Source organism: Lolium rigidum, chromosome 4 (genome assembly GCF_022539505.1).
Source record: "Lolium rigidum isolate FL_2022 chromosome 4, APGP_CSIRO_Lrig_0.1, whole genome shotgun sequence".
NCBI lineage: Eukaryota > Viridiplantae > Streptophyta > Magnoliopsida > Poales > Poaceae > Lolium > Lolium rigidum.
Genome location: NC_061511.1, coordinates 126,479,475 through 126,501,990, shown reverse-complemented (window position 1 = coordinate 126,501,990; position 22,516 = coordinate 126,479,475). Strand labels below are relative to the sequence as shown.

The window sequence follows — 22,516 nt, the reverse complement described above, 5'->3', positions numbered from 1 at the left end:
CACTTTTGTATGTATGATGGCACTTGCACTCTTTTGATGCTTTGGCGGCTTTTTCTCGCCCTATGTTAGCGTTAGCTCGCTCTTGCTATCTTGCCACACGAGTTTTGCTTAGAAGCTTGACTCCACACTACACACACACCTCACAATCGGGGCCACGTGAAATGTCTCGCAACACTCAATAAGCAATGCTCGATAGGATAGATCGCAAAAGAAGAGGGGTTACAAGGTGGGGTGCAAGTTATACCTAGATGTTAGGCGGTGTCGGAACACACAACTTGCGATGAAGGTGGTGATGTCAAGAGTACGGTTGCAAGTCCGGGGTGCCTCGGATGTCGTCGCTTGCTTCGGAGCTGCGTGTTAGTTTCACAAACAAGGCACTCAAACCGGAACAAGCAAACACAAGTTAGCGGAAGAAAACGGTCAAAGTAGCTTGGCGGCGGTGGCGGTGGTAAGCCGGTGGTGGGTGGTGTCGACGCCCTTGCGGTTGCGGCGGAGGTTATGGAGCCGCGGTGATGTTTCCGGTGGTTTGGGGAGGGTGGCGGTGCTTGCGGCGGCGGAGAGGGTGGCGGTGGTTGGCGGAGGTGGCGGTGGAGGTGGCGTCCGGTTTCCGCCCGGCTGACCAGTGCCCCGGACCGGCCTGCCCGGTATACAGCCCGGTTGACCGGGTTCTGGCCCGGTTGGCGCCCGGTTGGCGCCCGGTCAGGCGCCCGGTCTGGCGCCCGGTTGACCGGCCCTGGTGCCAGGCTGTCCGGTCACTGGCCCGGTTGGAGCCCGGTCGACCGGATTTCGCGGGGCACGTTTTTCTCTCTCCGTTCTTGAGCGAAATCAAGCCAAATCGACCAAAACGAAGGGAAATGATGGAATTGGGGGCTAAAAGTTGGGGAGATAGTAGATCAAGCACTCCAACACCAAATCCATGGACCAAAACCACTCAAAACTCAACCAAATCGCAGATCGGTCAAGAGGCAAATTAGGGCTATTTTTGGGGATTTTTGGGGAAAATTTTTAGAGACGAAATCGGGTGGGTGGAGGGTCAAATCCGCGGAAACCAAAGGCTGCTGATACCATATGATGAGGTCTAAGACCCCGTGTGTGGCCCGATCTTGCGGTTGACCCGAAATCCAAGGAGGGAGAGAGGGAGAGCGCGAAGAACACGATGAACACGAAGAACTCACGCACGCACACCAACCCGATACAATCGATACTTACCCCCGTGGCTCGATGGACCACGCCAATAGAATCAACCCGGGAGAGACGCGCGGTAGAATCCCGGAGTGAGAGATCGGTGAGGGAGATGAATCTAGGAGTGGGAGAGAGAGTGGGTAGCACTAGAATCTCACACTCACAAATCCAATCATCCAACAAGGGTAGCCTTGATACAAAGGGGATGAAACCCTAGGGAGACAAAGCTCAAATCCATATCTAAGCCTAAATCATGTCTAAAGAGGTAAGGGGGTGCCTTGGGTCTATATATAGGCATACAAGGCCAGCAAGGGCGAACAGGTACGCGAATGGATAAGTTAAGGCAGCTTGGTGGGTCATTCCCGTCAGATCCGGTTTGGGGCCCGGTCTGACCGGGCTCGTGACCGGGCTGTCCGGTCAAGGGTCCGGTCTGACCGGGCTCGTGACCGGCTGTCCGGTCAGGGTCCGGTCGACCGGTCGGAAACCGGAAAGCTGCGAGGTTTCCGGTCTTCGCCCGCACGAGGGAGCTGCGCCGGTTGGGCGCCCGGCTGACCGGGCCTGGGACCGGATGGCCCGGTTGTGGGTCCGGTCTGACCGGGTCCTGGACCGGCCAGGCTGGGCCTCTTCCTCCCGCCTCTTCTTCCTCTTCCTTCTTCTCTTCTTTCCTTCTTCTTCTCCTCTTCCTTGCACCATGGGAGTTCCTTCTCTCTTGGTCCTTGTCGATGTCGGCACCTATAGACACAATGATGATAGGCATGAGGTAGCATACCATTCACGTTGGTGTTGAGGTCGACCATAGAGAGGAAAGGGTTCACCTTGACATATATGGCGGGGGTTTGTGTTGTTGGTCCACTTGGGGGACTCCTTGGCCATGGTGTAGCGTCGACGATAGGCGGGGCTGCACTTGACGGTCTTGAGGTGGAGGTGTCCGAAGGCCACCCCGCATCACAGTTGCCATAACTGAATCTCATACACATGAAGAAGACGCCGGAGAAACTCATGAGTAGGGAGAGAAAGCCCACGGTACAAGAATGACATGAACATCACAGTAAAACCGGTGGGAGGATTGGGGCGTGAAGCTGAACCTGGAAGGATGACGTTCCCTTTGTCAGCAGAAATTATGCCAAGGCTACGAGCTTTCTTCTCGCCGCGCTTGGTCGTTGTAGAAGCAGTCCAATCGACGAGCGCAGGCGCCACGGTAGAAATCTCCAGCGCGGGCGCCGCGGCAGAGATTTCCGATGTGCCCCTCTTTGCCGCACCAGATGTGACTTTGGCGGTGGCGCCACTGGTTGCGGCACCGGCAACAATCGTGGGGTTCTTCTTCTTCACCATCTTTGAGGGTGATTTGGAATCGGAAGAGAATCAAAGAACGACAGCGGCGGCGCGAAAGCTTTGAAGAAGAAGGGCGAACGAGGGAGAAGGACTGCGAAAGGGGAGAACAAAAAGAGTAAATTTCTTTCTTCTCGTCTATAAAATGGAGGTTATCAAAGGAGATCCGTGATTAGGTCACCACGTGTCATTGTATCTATCATACCAAAGGATATTTTCTCCACTACGCGTGGAAATCGAGGAGGCACCTCGGTCAATGCACAAGGACTAGTCATTTCCTAACTTACCGCGCAGAAGTAGGGTGGGCCCGTCAGGTCACATCCTGTCAATCGAACCGCCGCAGTGGCAACGTCATTGATGATGTCATAAGAAGTATCAGCTCAACATGAAGCATCCGAAGGAAATATCGAGTTGCTTGACTTGAGTCTACACACGGTTGCAAGCATCTGTGCCTAGACTCGGGCTACTCCCATCGGGAGCGTGGATGCGCACCCAATAGAAACTGAGGACTCAGAGATTTTTTACTATCCATGATCATGCCCGGGGACTTGATTCTGAGTAGGGTAACGTTGTTTTGCCATCGGCGGTTAACTAGCATCGATTTATCGAGTAAAACTGGGCACGTTACTCAAAATCCTTTACGTACTACCAATAGGCATGACCTTACTCGAAGATATTGAAGACCCGATATAAAAAGGTATCGGATAACCACGATAGTTTGCAGAAAACGTCGGCATCATAAAAACATTCGAGTAGTACAACTTGAGTCTACACACGGTTGCAAGCATCCGTGCCTAGACTCGGGGGCTACTCCCATCGGGAGCGCTGAACGCGCAGCCGATAAAGAAAGCATTTATATTTCAAAGGAGTCAAGATCTTCCGGCAATTATGAATGTTCGATAGAAGACAATTTTAGTCCCTCCCTGAAGCTTCTTCGGCCAGTCACTCGGGGGCTACTGATGTGGGCATTACCCTTCGGGTAACTAGTATTACGCTACCTCCTACAACCCAACTAGGGGCCCATGAAGATCATCCACCGACCAAGGTGGACCGATATGTCGGTTCCAATGAAGGAATCTTGACGAACAAGGCAAGAAGACGAAGAAACAAGGAAAGTTTAGATGTAGGACTCTTTGTAACCTAGTCGAACCCGGATAGAACTCTTGAGACCTGGCTCGCAAATATAAGGGCCAAGAGAGGGTCTGCCGAGGGACACACAATCAACTTAGCCATAACCACCGTAAGTCTAGAGCTAGGTCATACAAAATCTTAGCCTCTCGACGAGTTCATAGTCAAAGCCTTCGGTTACCCCATTGTAACCCGATAGTTTCAATAATCAAGATAAGACAAGCAGGAAGTAAGGGTTTTACCTCATCGAGAGCACCGAACCTAGGTAAATCTCTCTCCCCGTTTGTTTGGTATCCGATGTCTCGTGTCAGCCAGCAGGATTCCGTCAACCCTAAGCCCCTCAAGGTGGGCATTGCCGAGGAGCACCCTCGACAGGTGTCCTAAATGAAGCAAGTTATACTCTCTTGACTCTATTCTATATGTTAGTGTATTGTGCAGTTCAAGTTTGGAGAGAAGAACAACAATGATGAATCAACATGTATTAATTGATGAAAGAGGTATGACACATTTGCTATATTTTTGTGTGCAATTTAATAATAGCAAGTACTTGTACATAGTTTCATCAATACTTAGGGAGGTGGTAATGGATGTTTATCTTGTTTGTGTTCTTCTCGCTACATAATGATGCAAATGAGATGCTATTGAGGAACATTATTTAGACTTGATTGAAATATAGTAGGTCTGAACAAAGGTCTATACATCCCATTGTGGTTGTTATTGTGAATGCAATAAATATTGAATGATGAATATTTATATTCCTATGTGCCTTTCAAATATGAAGGTCGATGTTTGTATGAGAGTCTAGTTTTTCAAATGACGAATCTCATCGTTGAGTCATATGTAATTAAGTCAATTGATAGTATCTTTAGTTGACCAATCAGCCTTCCGCTAGCCTTTGAACCAATTCCACCAACATGGCATTGTGTTGGTGGGCAAATATTCATGAGCCACTATCCTGAAATGGAAAAATAATGAACCCAATGAGTTGGCTATTATGATGACACCAAATAAGTGTCCACCAAAGAAATGGCATAAACTAACAAGCGTCCACCAAAGAAAGGCAAAAAACCAAGAAATGCCTATACAAGTGAAGCTGGATGATAGATATAAATACAAGCTCAAATCAAGGGGCAAAACCCCTTCCGCTGGTATAAGGTGTAGAGCTTATAAGCAAGCACCTATCCTACTTCCACTCCACCATGTTGTCAACTAAAGATACTAGCCACTTACTCACGTATGGTTCTTCTATGAGTAAAGGTTCAAAGACCGGAAGGATACAACATCACCCAAGTATTTAGTTTGTAATGCAAACATGGTGAATTATTAGTCAACAATTGAAAGAATGAATTGTCTCAAAAACCTTACACATGATTCAATCAAATGCGATGTGAGAATTTGTTCGTTCCTACTACCAATTAATCATGCCTACATAGTGTTGCTATATAGTATCTCCTTTGTGCCATGTATAAATAGTGGAACGCTAACATAGTGAACTTTTGTTAACACTTTGCAATTCATTGATAAAGCCATGTTCCAAATAATTGCTATGTTAAACTGTTATGCATGCATAGAGCAAATTTCTAGTCAAAGTCTTTTGACGCTTCTACCCTACGTTTGAGTTGTTTGAGGACAAACAACGAGTTAAGCTTGAGGGAGCTGATACATCTCAAATATGTCTACTTTTCCAAGAACTCTGCTCGATGATTTGCTCTGGAATCTCACCATACTTGGGTAAAACTGTTGAATCGGACTCTATTTTTAACAAAAGTCTCCTTTCTATCTATTTTTGTAGGAATAAAGTCAAGAAAAAATACCACACATGGTTTTCACCAAAACAAGGAGCCCGGGATTTGGAATCACACAAGAGGGGCCATGATGCCCATAAAGCATAGGTGACGCACCCCCTGAACTAGGTGCGCCACCCAGGCCCTTTTGACCTTGGAGCGTCGTCTCAGCCTCTCCTTTGGCGCACCCCCATATATACTTGAAAAACCTAGGTATCTAGGAGGAGGGACCCTTTCGTGAAACAGAGCACCACCACATCCACGATCTTCATTTCGGGGGTTGGATTGGTCCCTGCTCTCCATGCCGGACAGGGGGATTAATTTTGAGGTATTCTCCACCATCATCGGCACCAACATCATCACCAACAACCATGTGTTCACTCTCCGTCATCATTTGTGAGTAGTTATTTGTAGGAATGTGTAGGGGTTCACATTAGAAAACAAAAAAGTCCAACTAAACACAAATCCTAATATGCCCAAGATCTATCCATATAGTAATACAGTAATGGAGATGATATCGGTGACATACCTCACATACTGATAGTGGTTAACGTTCCGCTAGAACATGGTTGATCAGAAACAACTGGCATTTTAGAGGAATTGCCCCAGAATTGAAAGATTGGATATCTAGTTTCAAAGAGGACTTTAATCTGCTGGTTCATAGGACTAAGCAAGAACTTCATCCCTTTATCACCTCTGTAGTAAACTCGTTGTAAGGTTCCTTAGTTAGAGCTTCTCCCACACCCCTTTCATGATTGTACATATGTAACTGTTTTACCCCAGTTTAATGCATTAAGTCAGCAGGGTTTCTCACCCTACTATCCAAGGTTTGAAAAAAAAGAACATGGTTGATGTAGACGAACACCGCAAGACCGTGTATATGTCCTCTCCCATGACGTAGAGTGCCGCAGATGTAGCACCTCGTAGTTTTGCACACGTACGGTGCTCAATGATACTCCCGGCTCCGATCCAGTGAATCTGCGTAAGTAGATCTTCCAGATCCGGATCCCGGCAGCACTCCGACATACTGGGTGGAGATGTCTCCCTCCCTTTGCAGTTCTTGGGGGAACCGCACGGAGAAGAAAACTAGAGAGATATATTTCTCTATTTAATTGTGTATTTAATTTTCCCCTATGGGTCTCTTTATACAGGGGCAAAAGGGCAATACTTCATAAGGGGGCAAGGTGGGACAAATTGGAAGGAGTTAAGGAGCCAACCGGCCAGCCCTAGGCTGTCGCCGCGCCCCCCCTTCGATTCGGCCCAAGTGGCACGGCCGGCCACCTCCCTCCTCCCCTCATGGGCCCCTTTGGCACATGTGGCCCAATAAAGGTAGGAGTGCCTTACTAATTAAATAAAAAATGTATTTTAATAAATTTAATACATTTTAATATATTAATTCATTTAATTAACATCTTAAACACGTCCTTTAATTGTCATTTGTCCTAGACAACTCCCGAACTATTCCGAACAACTTTCAGACATCTCCAGAGCCCTATTCCGGATATATCTCTCAACTCCGATGAATCCAAAACTATCTTGAGTTCCGTTGAACCCTTAAGTGTGTTACCCTATGGTTCGGGAATAACATAGTTATGATTATGTACAATGTCACCGGTCAAATCAATCACTAGGGGGAGGGTCTGGATAACCATGGTGATTTATATGCATTACGCGGAGATATGATCGTCGTTTGAACCATTGCATCGAGCCTCATTCATTCTGTTCATTCGATACTCGCACTCATCCGAGACATGATCGTCGGTATCACAATACCTAGTTAAGTCTCATTACTGTCAAGGCTATTTCAACTCGTTCGTGTGTGATTCCATCCCCATGACCTAGTCATACGCTGCGTTGCCCAAGATCTATCTAAGAGTAATGTTGTAACGAAGATGGTTTCGGTAACGTACCCTCTTACATCGAAAACGGTCAACGTTCTGCGAGAACATGGTTGATGTAGTCGTACTCGTCGCCGACCTCAGGGTCGAGTAGAAGTCCTCTCCCACAGCGTCCGGTGCTGGAAGTGGCAACACCTCATAGTTTCGCATACGTACGGTGCTCAACGACGCACCCGGCTCCGATCCAGTAAAGTTGTGAAAGTAGATCTTATGGATATGGATCCCAGCAGCACTCCCGCGTATTGGGTGAGGCCCATTAAGCGTGTGCAACCTTTTATTAATTAAATAAATGAAATTTCAATATATTAATTCATTTAATTAACATATTAATTATATCATTTAATTGCCAATGATTCGATACACCTCCCGAACTTCTCCGAATACCCTTCGGATGCCTCTGGAACTCGTTCCACCATTATCTCTCTGTTTATGCTGAATCCAAAACTATCTTAAATTTCGTTGAACCCTTAAGTGTGTTACCCTACGGTTTAGGAACAACGTTGGCATGATCGAGACGAGTCTTTGATCAATGATCACCATGGTGGTATGGAGAACCATAGTGATCGCTATGTATTCCACGAAGATATTATCATCGTTTGAACCATTATGTTGAGTCACATTCCCTTTGTTTTTTTGATATTTGCACTCGTCCGAGATATGATCATATGATCGTTGGTGTCATCATACCTAATTTCGATATCGTTACTGACAAGCCTATTCAACTCGTTCTGTGTGATTTCTATCCCATGACCAAGTCATACACTAGCTTGATGGATTTCATCTTAGACAAATAGCCTTGTTTCAAAATTTTGGACAAACGGCGTGGTTCGGTTTGCTCCCGCACAGTGCGCGTGATGGCGATGAGGGTTCTTCCACGGCAGCGACACGCTCGGCGGCTCCGCTCATAGCCGCGCAGCCTCTGCCTCCGATTTGCTGGAGCTAGACTCCGACGGTGAGGAGAACAAATACGACGTGGCGCGCTAGCGCATCACCTTGCCATGGCCCACCGGAACTCTCTCACCGCCGTCGTCAGGCCAAGCGGGCATGCGAACTCGCCGAGGAGGAGGAGCACGACAGGCGCACGGCCAAGCGTGCCTCCATCTGCTCGGAGATGGCGAGGCGCGGGTTCATCATTGTCGACTATTCCGACGACGAGTCCGACCTCTCTGACGAGGACGAAAAATGAGGAGGAGGAGGAGTGAATCCTCGCTGCCCCCAAGCCCAGGAGATTGTAGTGTAAATCCCGGGCTACCTTAACCTAGGTTTAGGGTTTATTTTGCAAAATCTTGTAAAAATTAGGATGAACTCCAACTGCTTAATCTAGTTTGAATTCTGGCGCCAAAATTGACTACATCATGTTTGCAGTTTAAGAGTAGGGTATATGTTCAGTCGCTCGCCCGCATTCGACGATTTTGGATGATGCAGTTAACCCCATCTGCACGATGCGGGACACATGGATGGGGTATCTTCTAAAGATGTTCTATTTTTTTTTAGGAAATTAGGGGTCACTTTATTAAATAGAAATTATTATAGGGATGAAATAGCAGTCTGGCAGCCCAACCATTCGTGACAACCGAGAAATACTTCTCTTCCATGCACGGAACATCTCATGCATGGGGCCACCTTCTCTCTCCTCCTTTTTCTTCTTCTTGTCTCAACAGTTTTATATTCCCTCTCAATCAGACTACTACATCTATTTGTAAAGCTTAAAATCTCTATAGATTTTGAATCGCAAATTTAATTGTTGGACGGTTTAAATATTTGAGTTACTAGTGAAGGGGGCTTTAGAATGACACCAATATTGATTTTTTTTTGATAGTTTTTGAAATCCTACTTCCGAAACGTAATGAAACATGTTGTTACTTGGTCAAACTTGGTGATTTTTTTTTTCTTCAAAACATTTTGTTTCAAACTAGGTTCATCAAAGTTAGAAAATATTTATCGATTTTCTCGGAGTCTAATTTGAGACACAATTTTTGTATCTAGTTTCATTGAGTTTCATCGCGTATCATCATGTTTAAATGTGTTTCAAAATTCAAGATTATATTTTAATAGATATGTATCTTTTATGTTCAACATTAGAACTTAAATTTATGTGCTAAAAAATAAAAGAGGGAGTACAAATGTAGGTAGGGTACATAAAAAGATTCTTTTGATGCGTGAATCTCATAGCAAAAGTGAGCAGGGGACATCCCGTGCACGCCTGCACGGTACTTATGCCACTCTCATTGCGCCCAGAGTTTCCGAGACAGATGATCTAGCAAGACCAGGCGTCTCGGTATTTGATGATCTTCGCTCGTGGACGAAAGACACGTGAGGCAAAGCTAGCGGCTCAGGAATATATCTTCTTCATAATACTACTGAACGGTCCCATGTAGTTATCATCTAGATTGTTTATTAATAGCGATTCTCAACCGCGTGACCTGGAGATATGCTACCAAAGCTAGAGCCGGCAGGAAATTGCTTCCAGCATAGCAGGGTCAGCAAATCCCTTCACTACCATCGCCGATGCTTCCAGGAGGTCACCATTGGCCGCACGACACATAGCCGCCCCTGCTCCTGCAATGCATGTCTTCCGCACAGGCGTATCAACATTTATTTTGGTAGGGTCTAGTGGTGCAATCCATCTCCTCATCGGCTGAACAAGGGTCGCTGATCTTGCTTCTTCTTGCTTGCCGATGCATGTTCCAAATCTCACAAGAAAGCTTCGACGAAAGCATGTGTGGAAAGCGGGCTTTGAAAAACCTCTTCATGAATTGCTTTACGTCGGGCAAACCAAATCACCCAGAGTGTGACAAAAAGCAAGGAATTAGGTCCTCGTGTTTTAGAGAGTCGATCAACAAAAAAATCCACCGTTTTGCATCTGGTTCAGTCGTCCTAATCATATGTTCTGTAATTGCTTCCGGGTTCAAGTGCCCATACACAACTGCTCATTGTGTACTCAAGTAGCAAATGGCACCACGAGCCCTCCGCTCCATACAGTGAACATGAACAGTCTGGTGCCATGTTTTGGTGATGACGGACGTCACCAGTAGGAATGGATTGCTTGGCCAACCTCCAAAGGGAAACCCTGAGTTTTTATGGTACTTGTATGCTCCAAAGAGCTGACCATTTTTTTCCTCATGGTTGTGATCTGAGCCGGTCGCCGTGCCCTCAAGCCATGCCACATCTCGCCTCTTCCAATTCACAACCATGCGGTAAGCTGAGCGAACCGAAAAAACTCCAGTTCGTTTATGGTGTCAAGCCCATAATTCATCAAATCGTGTTGTGCAAATCAGGATGGCTTATATCGCTTCAACATCCATGAGCAGGAACCATTCGTTTAGCCTTTGTCTGTTTCAAGTTGCAGTAGCCGAGTCGATAAAGGCCTCTACTGTCACGGGAGGGTTTGCTTTACATCATGCAATTGGCCTCAAAGAAGATTCACACGGCAGCCAATTATCATTCCAAGCATGTGTCATTTCACCCGTTCCAATTCCTTTTATGAGGCCCTGAACAATCATCTCCCGGCCATCCATAATCGATTGCCAAATCTGAGAAGGGTGTGATCCAAATTGTGCTTCAAGAAAACCGCAAGCTGGAAAATAAATTGCTCGAGAATCCGTGCTAGAGATGCTCTAAGGGCATGTACAATGGTGATATCTTTAGCAATGCCACCTAGGATAAACGTTGAGGTGGAGGAGGGAGAATGTAAAAAGAAAGAGTTTGTCTTCTCTTAATTAAGAGTTGATCTCTTAGCACAATCTCTCACCACAAATTTAGGATATCTGAATTACTGGAGATAAAATTAAAAAATAATTTATTGCACATCATGTTTCGTTGTTATATCTAAATTACATGACGACGTTAAGATAAGACGGCCTTGTGATTGCACATGCCCTAAGTGGTCTTCTGCACTTTGCACTGGATTAATGGTTTATGGGCTGGGGTCGACTCGCTCCTGTAATTTTCCTGCAGGCTTGTGTTCATAGATGTTTTGGGCCCAAGGCATCGGTGTCATTTGAGCCCAGCCCAACACTGTAGCTCCGCCCACACTAAACTGTCAACATATGGAGTGCTCGCGAAAAAAAACACACACGGAGTACTCCGCTGACCACCCCAGACCCTGCACCGACCCCGATAAAGCTGGAGCAAAGGCGAGAATCCTCTCAGGCTCTCCTCCGCTCTGGCCAGGTACTACAGTACAGCTAGCCCTAGAGCTCCTCCTCCCCCCGTCTTCTCATCTGAAATCCTGCATTGCGCGAGGGTTTCCTTGCTCTTTCTCCGTCTTCTCACGCGTTTAGAGTTGGGTTCTCGATTTGTTGGGGTTTTGTCTTGTTGGCAATTTGGGGTTTCCTACTCAGTCTATTAAACCAAATTCGGTGGTCAGATCGAGCGACATTAACCCCGTTTCTTGGTTTGTGCCGTCTTGCGCAGCGGAACTGAAAGAATCACCAAGAGGCCAAAGAAGAGGATTGAAAGAATCGCACAGAACCATGGGGAACTCTGCCTCGAATGGTAAGGGGGGCTCGAATCTGGGCTTATTCTTCAACGAAAATGCCTCGTACTTCCTCCTAGGTTTTCTTGGTGTTAAAAAAAAGAGAAGCGGCACTCCGTGTTTACATTTCCTCTTCTTCGTCAGAAGAGAATATTCTAGTAGTATGTTCTTTCTTGTCTAGATCAATTGTTTAATCTCGTTTGCCCGCTTTTATTTTATTTCTTTGTAGTATGCCCGACCTTTTGGTGAATCCAGAAAAATGTCCGCCACTCTTGCAGTTTCGTGGGAGACTGGGAGGTGTTGTTCGCTTGTTGCTAAATGCGTCTGCTCTGATTAAGAAGAGCTCGTTATCATCTTATGAGCTCTAAATTTGGTCAGACAAGAATCACGTCTTTCGATGAGATGATAGACACCCTTTGGTTTATATTATTATAGTGATCGCACTTGGAGGTTGTGACGCGTCATTCTTCTGCACCAATTAACATAACCATGTCCTTGTGTTTTGAGCAAAATCAAAATCATTACCATTTTTTATAATAATCCCTTCTGAAACAAAATATGCAACTGAGATCATGTCTTTTAGGTAAAATATTGCTGTGACGTTATAGAATATTAGAACGAGATACTACATAAGACAATAACTTGCATTAACAACACAAGAGTTCAAAAAAAGATGGAGACATGACAATTGGCATGGGATTTTGATGGAGGTAAACTACTTCTGTACTTAGATAATGGCTTGAGCACTTGTGCAACTACCAATGGGCTATACTTTAGTTGAGATGGACATTTGGCGTGAGAACATTCTTCTAGTACCTACTGGCCCACAAAAGGTTCAGGAAGTTCTCAGTGCTGTACAACAGGTTGTCTTGTGCTTGTGAAATTTGTATGGACACAGTTTTCCGTTGGAGAAGTGTGTATGGGATGGTACATACAATGCACATAAAAACCATTTGTGCTGGAAGGCACTTGCAGTAACAAAGCTGACACTAAGGGAGAGATGACTCTTTATCTCCACACAGTACTAATTTACGTTGATATAAAATTGTTTCACGTTCTTACGGATTTGTGAATTTTGGTTTCAGGGTGTTTGATGAAAGTTGAGAAGAAGAAGTTCAGATGGAGGATAGATGGCTTTTCCTCACTTCTTGATAAGTGCGCAGATCATGTACAATCCAGTGTGTTTGAGATCAAAGGGCTTCACTGGTATATTAGCATACTGTTATTTCAACTACTTTCACGAAATTTAAAGATGCTTGTAAAGTTTCTTAATTCTGTTTCACGGCATACAATTATTTGCATGTAGTTGGGCTCGAAAAAGATAAACAAGGTCCTGTGTCCTGTTCTTAAGAGGTTTAATTCCTCCAACAGATATAGCCTCACACTATCTTGGGTCTTGTTTTGCTGGTCTCCAATCTCTTGGGATCATCATAGATTGTCATTCTCAAAAGATACCTTGATGGAGGCTTCCAGGATCCAACTAGTATTCCTTTTCTCAGGGCAATAGGTGTAATAACCTAGATAAGTACTGCCATGAAGAAGGCCAGATGCTGCGTAGGCCGTAGGGGGTCAGGGAGTAGAACATAGGTTAGGAAGGATGTATTAAGGAAAAGGGATAATGTTATGTGTCTGTTGCATACTTGCATTGGTTGAAGAGTTCTTATAAGATGCTCTCGTTTACCTCCTAATACATAATCATCCATTGGTCAAGAGTATATTTTGCAATATGAGCATTGTGTTGTGCATATTGCATGTTACTGACAGTGTTAGAGAGAGGAGGTTTTTAATGGATTCAGTTATTCATGTCCAATATACCAAAAAAATCATTCAGTAACTCCCATGTTATATGAGACAATTATTCTTTTTTTGTACCACATGGAACAGTTTAGAAGAAGCAATAATTATATTTCCATACCCGCTCTAGCTAGAGTGATCAGAGTTAAGTATCCTACTTATGTTCTTCAGATTGATATATTGGTCTGCATGTGTGCTACTAATGCATGGAATTATTTATGTAAGCTGCTTAATTGTTGATGGATGCATGCATTCTAAGTCCAGTGATATTCAGAAACACAAAAGAGTGTTGTTCTCCATTTGAAAATATTACAGAAGAATTCACGCATGTACATGTTTTGAGTATTATGTGCACTTGCAATTTTTGTGAAAAAATGACTTGTTTTGCTAAAGAGATTTTGTTTTTTGCACACAAAGTTGGTGTATTGCCCCTTCATTCTTGTCTTGTTATGCACAGAAAAGTGTGTTTTTACTCTTTTCTTTTGTAATTTGCAACCACACTTCCCAATTTCGTTGAAAGGGATCATATGAACCCAATCAAGTAATATGTACCGAGTTGAAAGGATGTAACTCTAACTCCATCATTTGTCTTCATTGAGACGCCACGGTGTCATGCACACATAAGCTAGTAACGAACCTAAAATTTGGAAATATGATTAAGTACCCTTATTCTACATGTATATCTGTTATATTTTTATCGTGCTTTGATGATATATTGCAATTTCTTTCTCTTTTTGTCCAAAAGTTGCTAAGTCCAAATTTACCTTGTACAGTCATTCATAGCTTATTACTTACTATGAGGTAAAAGTACTATTATCCGTTGGATCTGATAGAATTAACAGCCTATATTAGTTTTAGTTGTACCCTAAAAAGTAACATGATGTATATATGTACATAAAACCTCTTTGTCTGTCTTAGTTCTTCTCATATGGGGCAGGAAATATTTTACTTCTACCACTTACCGAAGTAGTAGGACTAGAGCAACAAATAGCTTCTCAACACGGTGTACTGGGAGCTACCAGAATTTCCATATGAATCTTATAGAATAGAGCCATAATTTTTTTACAGGTCTATCTTGTAACCAGACTCTGTAACTCTGTCTTGAATTATTTGCAGGATATTGAATTTGAGTCCAAAATACAAAAGGAGTGATGGAGAGGAGTATGTTTGTCTTACGCTGCAGCTATCACGATCTTCTCTAAGATATGATACTGTTGTGCAAGCAGTTTTCAAGTTCTTTGTGTATGACCAGATATACAGAAAGCATGCTGAACAACAAGGTAGAGCTGCAAATATCTCTTTAAAGAATAATTATGTTCTTATGGGTTTCACACTAAAATGCGGAAGCAATGTATCTGTCTTCCTTTTTTGCATTTGCCCCATAAGAGGTTTGATGAAATCATGAAGAGTAACAATATTCCGAGATCACCATTCTCAGACTCAACTGTTATTGCCAACTAATTAAGAAGTAAAGTAACATGGAATTCTGAAGCTCATGTATTGAAACTGTCATCCTGGTATGCATACTCTTTTGTTTCTTTAACCCACTGAAGCTATCCATTTGATGTGCAGTTGTCCACCATTTCGAGACTTTCAGCCCGCTCTCAGAAGATATCTGCATGATCCCCCTTAAGAAGCTGAAGAGTTCGTCTTCTGGATTTATCTTTGATGACAGTTGCATTTTTGGTGTTGAATTTATCAAGGTTATCACTGTAAAAACAACAGATACTACTTCAGAAAACCTGTATGTTCAGAAGAGCAACACCTTTGATGACCATGGAGTGTATACTTGGATCATTGAAGACTTCACCACGCCTCAGACCCCATGCAACTCTCCAACATTTGTGATTGGCGGATACAAATGGTACCTGATTTTGAACTTGCAATATTTACCTGATTGTTTTATCTTGCTTCCCTGTCTCCATTATCCTGTTTTGCTTAGCACTGATATTGCAGCTATTGTGCTATGCATCTTTTTTGAACATAATAGTTTTCTAGGAATTGTTCTTAATGCTTTAATATAAGTCTACGATGTGATTTATAATGGACTAAATGGAACATTGTCTGATCTTCAGGTATCTAAGTATCAGGACATCTAACCTGGATGTGGATGGCAGCACGAATTTTCTCTCCCTGTTCCTGCATCTGTCCGATATGCTCCCCAAAAATCATGGAATACTGGTAGAAGTCAGCTTTTCTCTCAAAGACCAAGCAAATGGCAACCACACGAAGTTCAAAGGTTCACATTCAATCGAAACTTCACACTGGTCGAAAACAAGTATCATCGTCCCTTTGCTATTACTAATATGTTATTTTGTTGGGAATGTAGGTCGGTGCGAGTTTTCTAGGAAGGCCAAGGGCTGCGGCCGGGGAAGTTTCATCCTGCTTGATGATCTGAAGGACACATCCAAAGGGTACATTGTGAAGGGCAAGTGCTGCATTGAGGCAGAGGTGTCTATCATCGGAGTGTCCACCATAGCATAGAGTAAAGAGTGGTAGCAACAGAATATCGTTACCTGCATTTGCATACGCGTGAGCTTCGAGAATCATGCAAGACAATATAACCAATGTGGATCTTAATACGTTTGTTAGATAGCGACGGTGGTGTCAATTTTCTTTTTTCTCTTAAGGCAGCGAAGCTTCAGAACTCTATATGCGTTCATTCCTCCTGTGGTAGCTACCAGAATGTGAAGCCATATCGTACATTCCTTCCGTATCATGGTGAACAATGGGCATGCCACATTGGTACTGGATTTTGTTTATGCAACAAACTGAAAGGAAGCAAAGTTCTTCTTTTCGGAGATTTCTTCTGCCTGCTACTATAGATTCTACAGCGGCCGAAGCACTCCAAGGTGCAAGAATGTTTTTTCTTGTAGTGGTACGTGCAAGAATGCTTTCCCTCTTCTAATCTAACACATGCACTGTTCCTGCATGGTTAAAAAAATGGAGAATTTATGTGCGATGCGTGATTCGCTTTGATTTAGTTCATGTATGTACGTGCCTCTAGGATGTTTGATGAAATGTTTCCTAATTGTGACCCCCTTTAATTTTTCATCTTTTGTGTGGGTGTACGCCTTCACTTGCTGGTGGTGTTCAACAGGTAGTGCACTTGATGCTCTGCCTGAATCTCACTCTGTTACTCCTTCTGAACTACTAGCAATTTCTGAAGTTTTCAATAGGGAAAATAGTATGTACCTATCTATGTCAACTCATGGAAGGTGAGACCCCGGGAACATCCATGAAATTTCTGTAGCATCGGCCGATGATACTTGCATGCAATATTTTAGTACCCACGATAGTTCTTAACTACATACCACGATTATGTAACTCAAATGTCAACGGATGCACCGCTTCGAGAGAAAGATGTCATCAGAAGGCAACACTTGAGATGACAGACCCAAAAACTAGAAATCTGTAGATAGGCGTGTATGAGTTGTTTGTTGACATTATCAGTGTGCTTGGTCATTAAATGATCGGGCAAGAACTCAAGACTTGGGCATATTATGTCATTTGGAGCATAATATTTAAGGTAGAATAGGGATGCTTTATTTAGTTGACCCAGACTTTTGGTGCCAGCAAACTTATTCAATTGAAGCTGTCTTGCTCTTATGCTGTAGCTGATCAGTTTCAGAACCATTCAGACAGATACGAGGAAATCCCCCCTGATATACAGCACAACTTTCTTTCATTAGTTGGCCTCGGTCCAAGTTGTCCAAACTCCCATGACAGAAGCTAACTAGCAGAAACTTCACCCATTGGCGGAATAATTCTGGCACCTTTGCCGTCGTACAAATCTCTATAAATAGTGCAAAGCGTCATATGTTGTGTACAAAGCACATTGACGTACAGGACTGTACAACGGATCGATCATGGGTGCCTCTTTGTCTCGCGGTTTGTGTTCTAATTTGAGCTGCCATTTTTCATCATCTGATGTTGTTATTGACATCAGAGTTGTTGTTCCAGGCCGACCAAACAAAGGGCAGAGCAAGAAATCCAAGAGGGCAGTGGCGCCAGTAGCATGGCCTGTGTCACCTTCTTCCATGCAGCAGACAACTTTCAAGTGGAGGATCGATGGTTTCTCATCTCTTCTTGACAAAGATGAAGGATGGATCCAATCTAGCGTGTTTGGGATCAGCGGGCTCAACTGGTACAATTGACATGCTATTTTTTAAGCTATTCCGACAGAGATAACATTGTCAGAGTGGCTTAATGCATCCATATCATGAACATATTCTCACTTGTCTGCTTGCTCTTCCCTTCTCTTGACTTGTCTTGAAGGTATTTAAAACTGAATCCAAGGGACAGAAAGAGTGGCGATGAAAGTGAATATGTTTCTCTTAGGCTTAGGCTGGACGATTGCTCTGTGAGATCGGACACAGTCGTGGAGGCATCTTTCAAGTTCCTTATTTATGATCAGTCATATGGAAAGCACTATGAACACCAAGGTAGCTTAGTAAATTACTCCTGAAAAAAGCAGGTTATTTGATCTTCCTATTAGTCGGGTACTAGACTGCTAGGTGTAACTTATACCCTGTCTTACAAGAGAAAATCTTCATTTGTTTATGCTTTGCAACTGAATATTTTGTTTGCAGTGAGCCACACTTTCCAGACTGAGAGCACAAGCTCTGGGACCTCATGCATGATTCCACTCGGGACACTGAAGGAACAATCCTCTGGGTTCCTCATCGGCAATAGCTGTGTATTCGTTGTGGAGTTCATCAAAGTTGTCACTTCTAAAGCTAATGATACGATAGAGACGTTGTTTGTCCAGAAGACGAAGAACACCTTCAGTGATCCCGATGTCTACACCTGGAACATTGAGGACTTCTTTGCGCTGAAGAGTCGGGACTATTCCCCAAATTTTGAAATCAGTGGACACAAATGGTGATACCATCTTGAATTTGCAGTGCTTAACATGACTGGATTTTAATTTCAAAGTTACTAGTTTAATGCAAAAAAAAACTACTGTACTTTTCCACGAAATAAAAAATTATACGGTTAAAGTTCTACCTTCTTATCCATGATGGACTAAACTATGTGATGCTCTCACTAGGTACATCACTATCAAACCATCCGGAACCGGTGACAATGGGAACTTCCTCTCCTTGACCCTGAACATGAAGAAGCCACATACACTTCCTCAGAACCGTGCAATCCTTGTAGAATTTAGCATATGCATCAAAGACCAGGAAACTGGCAAGCACAAGAAACAAACAGGTTCGCTGTTTAGCAGGAATTTTGCACAATGGCGGCTTGCTGAGATGCTAAATTAGTAATTTAGTATAATCACATTTCCTCTTTGACACATTGTTTCCTCGGGAACTGCAGGACGGTGCCAGTTCGGAGAGAATTCTACCAAATGGGGATGGAGCAAGTTCATAACGCTGGAAAATTTCAAGGACCCTTCATATGGTTATCTGGTGAAAACAAAGTGTTGTATTGAAGTTGAGGTTGCAGTCATTGGTTCCTCAAAGATGGATCCAATCACTGGTTCCTCAAAGATGGAGTAGATTATTCGTCTCCAAGTATGCTCACGTATGTATGCGTGTGTGTGCGCGCCCGTGCGTGCGTGTATTTGGCTGAATTGCAGTTGTGCTAAGTATCTTCGTTTGTTTACATGTTGTTGTGTTGAATGTATCAGAAGTGCAAATACCCAATAAAGACTAAAGATTCAGGTTGTTCAATGAGTATGTTTCTCAGGTTGCTGCCTTGTCTTGTTGGCTTGTCATCCGTGGTATTCTAAGCTCGGTCTCAACTGAAAATGTATACTGCTGTGTTATACGTAGTTGCTTGTCTAGCACATGTATTTTTTTTTGTTGAAAACACAGTACAACGCAAACGCTCACAAACATGCACGTATAAACACCCCTATGAACGCACGCACACCCTACCCCTATGAGCATCTCCGAGGGACCGAGCCGGCATATCTTGATGTTGACGAAGTCACCAGTGATGCCTCGCTGTTGATGGACACATCACCTACCATTGAAAGCATAGCACCGATTAAATACAAGAATAAATCTAAGTAAATGCAAACATATGTATTTTGTACTGAATGCATCCATAAATTGTCTCTATCATTCACGTGACTGTCAATTGATATGTACTGTAGTCGCATCTGCGGGTAGGCTAGCACACGCCCATGGTAATTGTGCTTGACATGTACTGCCCTCCATTTATAATTACCCAGCATTTTTGGTTTGGTCAAAATCAAACGTATGTAACGTTTAACCAAACATATAATAAAATATATCAAGGAAAATTTCAAACGGAGGGTAGCTCTTTAGTTGCAAACACTAAGAATTCGCCTTTTTATTTTAAAAATCTGAAACAAAATTCTAGAGATAGCAAATGATGTATACTAATGGTATAAAATCTCAATACAATCTGCTTTATATTCTAGGCTACACAAAATAACAAATTATGACAAATTTTAAAGTGAATACTGCACGTTTTAATACTATAAAATTTCTCAGATTTTATCAATTTCGTGTAGCTTAGAATACAAATCAGTTTGTATTGATATTTTACACCATTATAGCATTCATCATTGGTTACCTCTAGAATTTTGTTTCAGATTTTTTTGAAACTTTAAAATACGAATTTTAAGTGTTCGAAAATAAAGAGCTGCATGTAGCTTGGTCTCCAAAATGTCACACCCAAGATATCAACATCTATAATAGAAAATATGCATAATATATTTAATGATCATCGGCCACGGCATCCGTGGGGGCGCGGGTTCGCGTCTCCGACGGCGGCGATCCGCATCGGGTTGTCGACGGCGGTGCCATGGAGCGGCGGCGACCAGAGGAGGGAGAGGATCTCCATCGTTTAGCGGGCGGCGGTAATTGTTCGGGTCCGATCTGGGTCCTGGCGGGCTCGGGTGGGCTGCGATCATACTGCTGCGATCACAACGATGCTAGCTTCGTGCAAGTTTCTGGGTTCGTTCCGAGGCACGAGGATGCCATGGGCGACTGTCCTTGGCATGGTGGTGGCGGCCTCCTCCTTCGTCGGAGGTGGTCAGCTGGTTGCTGGGGTGGCGGATCACGAGATCCGTCTACTCCGGCGATGAAGATCTAGTCGACGACGAGCTAGCGGTGAAGGGGCCACCGGTGAAAACAGCGTCTTGACATCGTTCTTGGCGGATGATGGCGGTGGCTATTGGCGTCGTTCCCTTGTGAAGGCATTATCTTTGCTAGCCTCTACGCTGGCTCTTGCCGAGTTGGGGACTAGCAGATGTCGATGAAAACCGTGCCACGATTGGCGGGCGATGGCGGCGTTAAGCGTCGCTTCCTTCTTGAAGGCATCGTCGTCGCAGTCTGCGGCTACTCACTTGTGCTACTCCGGGGGAAACCCTAAATCCGGGTCTCCTGGAACGGATGATGACGGTACTTCCTGCATCGTTCTACCTCTTGGGGTATCATTTTTGGAGCAGCGGCTGGATGGAGGTGGATCTTTGATGGAGTGGTGTTCATCTACCACGTTGACGTTGATGATTCTCGGCGGCATGGAGCTGCAGGGTATCGAAGACGGGCGCGGACTGCAGGACACGTGCAGGATGGTGGAGTTGTCTGGCGTCATGGTGATATCGTCGACAGGTCTGGCAAGGTCAATGAAGTGATCCCTCTTGAATATGGGTGCGAGGAAGACGGCGATAGCGATTTCTGTGGCGTGTGTGTTGGCGTGCGCTGAGAGTCTGCTTGACTGGATGTGCTTCTCACCTGCTATTGGGCGGCTTGGGAAGGCGTTTGGTTGTTTCGATGATGTGAGTTTGTGTATTATCACCCCTTTCATCCCTCTATAGGTTTAGCGAGGTGACTTCGAGTTTGATCTTTTGTATTGCTTTGTAAGATGTTGCGAATAATCTAATAAAAAAAGCCGTGTGCATCCCTTGGATGCGGAAGCTAGGGCGACTTTTTCCCCATTTCGAATGTTTTTTAATGATCATTCTAATACTAATACAGTACTAATTTTATACTTTTCGCAGAAAAAATACTAATTGTATACTACACGTGCAGATACTCTTTTTTATATACCCATTAAAATTTTATAAAGTTTGTCACTCAGACCACATGTAATAATAAATGAAGTGTGAGTAAGTGAGCTGAACCTAATAGTTACTTGAACCCAATGAAACCTGGGCTTGGCTATGTGCGAATGCCGGTTCGGGCATCTCCATGGAACAGTCTGATCTCAATTTTGGAATGGTGTAGGTCGGTGCTATCTTTCGGGCGAGGCGAATGGCGAAAGGTTGGTGGACGCCTCGAGCGGGTACCAGCTGGTGAAGCTCTTGTGCTGCTTCGAAGCTGATCTCGATCATGTTTCTCAGACTTCATGGCCACGTGCTCCTTAATTTGCAGCCGTTGAGCTTGGCAATGCATAATTGCATATTAGGCTTTGAACTCGATGAGCTGCGTCGACCGTCTCGAGCAGGTTAATAGAGCATTTCCAGCCCGTTCTCCTGAAGTGACATTGCCATAGAAATCCTAAGCCTGCAAAAGCCCCAACCTGTCCTCCTTCTCAACGCAATCTGGAACAAGAAAAAGAAAAGCATTTGCGTACAGATGAAGTGTTCCCCGATAAATTCAGAAGAAGGTGGTAGGTTCCAGAGAGCGAGGGGTGGAAGCGCCAATCTCTTTTGCAACTTCGCTGCACTTTCCTTAGCCAATCTAGGCACAGCTGCAGACGCGTCTCGTCTTATCTTTCCTCTTTGGTGTAACTCGGCATGAGCTGCGTGTTCCCATTTCAAAAGACCGTTTCGCCCCCTACTGTGCATCACGCTAGCTTGCTTGCTTGCTCGGTTAGGTTCAGACTGAGCGGTTGGAAACGCATCGCATCTCCCCTGCGCCTCCTCCTCCTCCATAAAACCCTCCTTTTCCCCCAAGCCCAGCCACCCACACCGGCGAGCGCGAGCAAGGCACCGC

General features: G+C 44.2%; 2 protein-coding genes across 2 annotated transcripts; both read left to right on the top strand.

Moving 5' to 3' along the window:
• Positions 1-11,420: 11,420 nt before the first annotated feature.
• LOC124705414 lies at positions 11,421-16,395 on the top strand. Its single transcript, XM_047237141.1, has 7 exons — positions 11,421-11,494; positions 11,738-11,818; positions 12,884-13,004; positions 14,709-14,872; positions 15,165-15,456; positions 15,668-15,831; positions 15,922-16,395. Exons 2-7 carry the CDS (start codon positions 11,797-11,799, stop codon positions 16,074-16,076), a joined length of 918 nt encoding a protein of 305 aa, XP_047093097.1. The 5' UTR covers positions 11,421-11,494; positions 11,738-11,796; the 3' UTR covers positions 16,077-16,395.
• A 1,066-nt stretch (positions 16,396-17,461) lies between these two features.
• Positions 17,462-19,102, top strand: LOC124647483 (probable inactive serine/threonine-protein kinase fnkC). The gene is made up of 6 exons (XM_047187421.1): positions 17,462-17,483; positions 17,556-17,739; positions 17,871-18,037; positions 18,185-18,476; positions 18,646-18,809; positions 18,921-19,102. Exons 1-6 carry the CDS (start codon positions 17,462-17,464, stop codon positions 19,100-19,102), a joined length of 1,011 nt encoding a protein of 336 aa, XP_047043377.1.
• Positions 19,103-22,516: the final 3,414 nt, after the last annotated feature.